Source organism: Penaeus monodon, chromosome 25 (assembly GCF_015228065.2).
Source record: "Penaeus monodon isolate SGIC_2016 chromosome 25, NSTDA_Pmon_1, whole genome shotgun sequence".
Classification (NCBI taxonomy): domain Eukaryota; kingdom Metazoa; phylum Arthropoda; class Malacostraca; order Decapoda; family Penaeidae; genus Penaeus; species Penaeus monodon.
Window position 1 is genome coordinate 6,670,681 of NC_051410.1, and position 1,802 is coordinate 6,672,482.

At 54.0% G+C, this 1,802-nt stretch overlaps 1 protein-coding gene across 1 annotated transcript in view; it reads left to right on the forward strand.

The window, feature by feature from the left end:
- Positions 1-1,802, forward strand: part of LOC119589311 — a gene marked incomplete in the record, with an annotated part of 61,041 nt that overhangs the window by 56,012 nt on the left and 3,227 nt on the right. The window contains 3 exon segments of the mRNA XM_037937933.1: positions 1-98; positions 475-881; positions 1,246-1,354. Of these exon segments, the coding sequence (XP_037793861.1) occupies positions 1-98; positions 475-881; positions 1,246-1,354 (614 nt within the window).

Below are 1,802 nucleotides of genomic sequence, written 5' to 3' on the forward strand. Positions count from 1 at the left end.
CCAGGCCCCCCAGGTCGGACGTCAGCGCCAGCAGGCACTCCAGGACCTCCTTCGCCGAGGATCGCTCCGTCGGACTCCACACGACGCTGCCTCCCGTGGTACGCTGGGGGAGGGAGGGAGGGGGTGAGGGAGGAGGGGAGGGCGGAGGGGGTTGGATGGGGAAATGGGGGGGGGTAGGAGGGAGGGTGGGAGGGTGGGAGGGGGGAGGGGAAGGGGGGGAGGGGGGAGGGGAGGATGGGAGGGGGGAAGGGGAGATGGGAGGGGGTTGGAGGAGGGAGGGGGAGGGAAATTGGGGGTGGGGAGGCTGGGGTGAAAGGGATGGAGGGTGGATGGGAGAAAGGGGAGGGGAGAGGGAACGGGGAGGGAAAGATAAAGGAGGATTAAAGGGGGGAGAACTGAACGTGGAGGAAAACTGGCCTTCCAGCTGCACCCGCAGCGCCTTCTCGGTCCCTGACGCGTCCGTCTCGCCCACAGCTGATCCCGCGCGTGAAGGGCCCCGCGCCGCGCCGCCCCTCCGTCGTGAGCCGCGGCGAGAACGGCGAACCGCGCGTCATGATCGGCGCCGACGCGCGCTCTGACCTGGCGGCGTCGCAGCAGGCGTACGTGGACCTGCTGGAGCCGCCGACGGCCTCCATCGGCCCGAGCCACCACGGGCGCAGCAGCAGGAGGGAGAGCCTGGCCGCCGCCTCCGTGCACTCCGTCCACGCGCGCATCAACCGCTCCAGGTCGCAGTCCCGCGAGCGCCTCACGGACTCGTTCCTGCACCACCACCTCCCGCAGGGCTCCATGCGCTCCAGGTCCTCCGACAGGCTCCACCACAGCAGCCACGACCTCCACTCCGAGTTCGGGGTCAACTTCTCCTTCAGGCACGACGGGGAGAGGTGAGGCCCTGGCTGGAGCTCTGTCTCTAGATGGTCTAGAGGACCTTCTTTGAAGCACTGTTATTTAGTTTTGGTTTTTGCTTTGTATGCCTTATTTTGGCATTTTGTTAATGCTCATGTGAATTATTTTCAAATTCTGTTTTGCATGTCCCACTTGATGACCTTGTTAAAACACTCTTTGTATCTCCCATTAGGGCCTTGTTAAAATCTTTCTTTTATCTTTTTTTGTATTTAGTATCTCACTGTAGGGCTTTGTTAAATCCCCTATTTTAAATCTTTCTACAACAATTGTCACGATCTCCAAACGGAAAATCAAACGAAAAACTCTTACCAGCAACGTCACCTGAATCCCTCTCTCTCGCAGGAGCGAAGCGAGATCCTATGACGAAACGACAGTCCGGCCGCCCGTTCGAGCCGCGGGCCCTGACAGCTTCTACTCCTCGAAAGCGCTGTCTTCCCAACACATTTCCGACGTAAGTACATGGAGACAAATTCGACAAGGAAATGTAAGGATAAAAAGATAAAGAAAAAATAATAGGAATATAAAAAGAAGTGATGCATGTGGGCGGACTGATTGACAAACAGATAATGCTGATGATGTTCATTCATATCTCGTCTTCAGCTTGACTGGACCATATCAATAGACTCGCTTTCTTGGACCTTCCTATAAATAGACTCTTACGCAATAGGGCATTTACATTTCTATGTTTGGAAATGTTAGTATTGATAATGTTAGTGTTGATAAAGTTAGTATTTAAAATCGAGTTGCAGTCCTTGCAAGTTCAACGTGTGCAAATGATCATCCTAATTACGATCATATAAATTGCATGACACTGTTTTCTTCACCAATATTCATCCTTGTGTTAATAGTAGCTGTTATAGAAGTTTTTTATTTCCTGGTCCTTGTAGAATAGTTGTGTG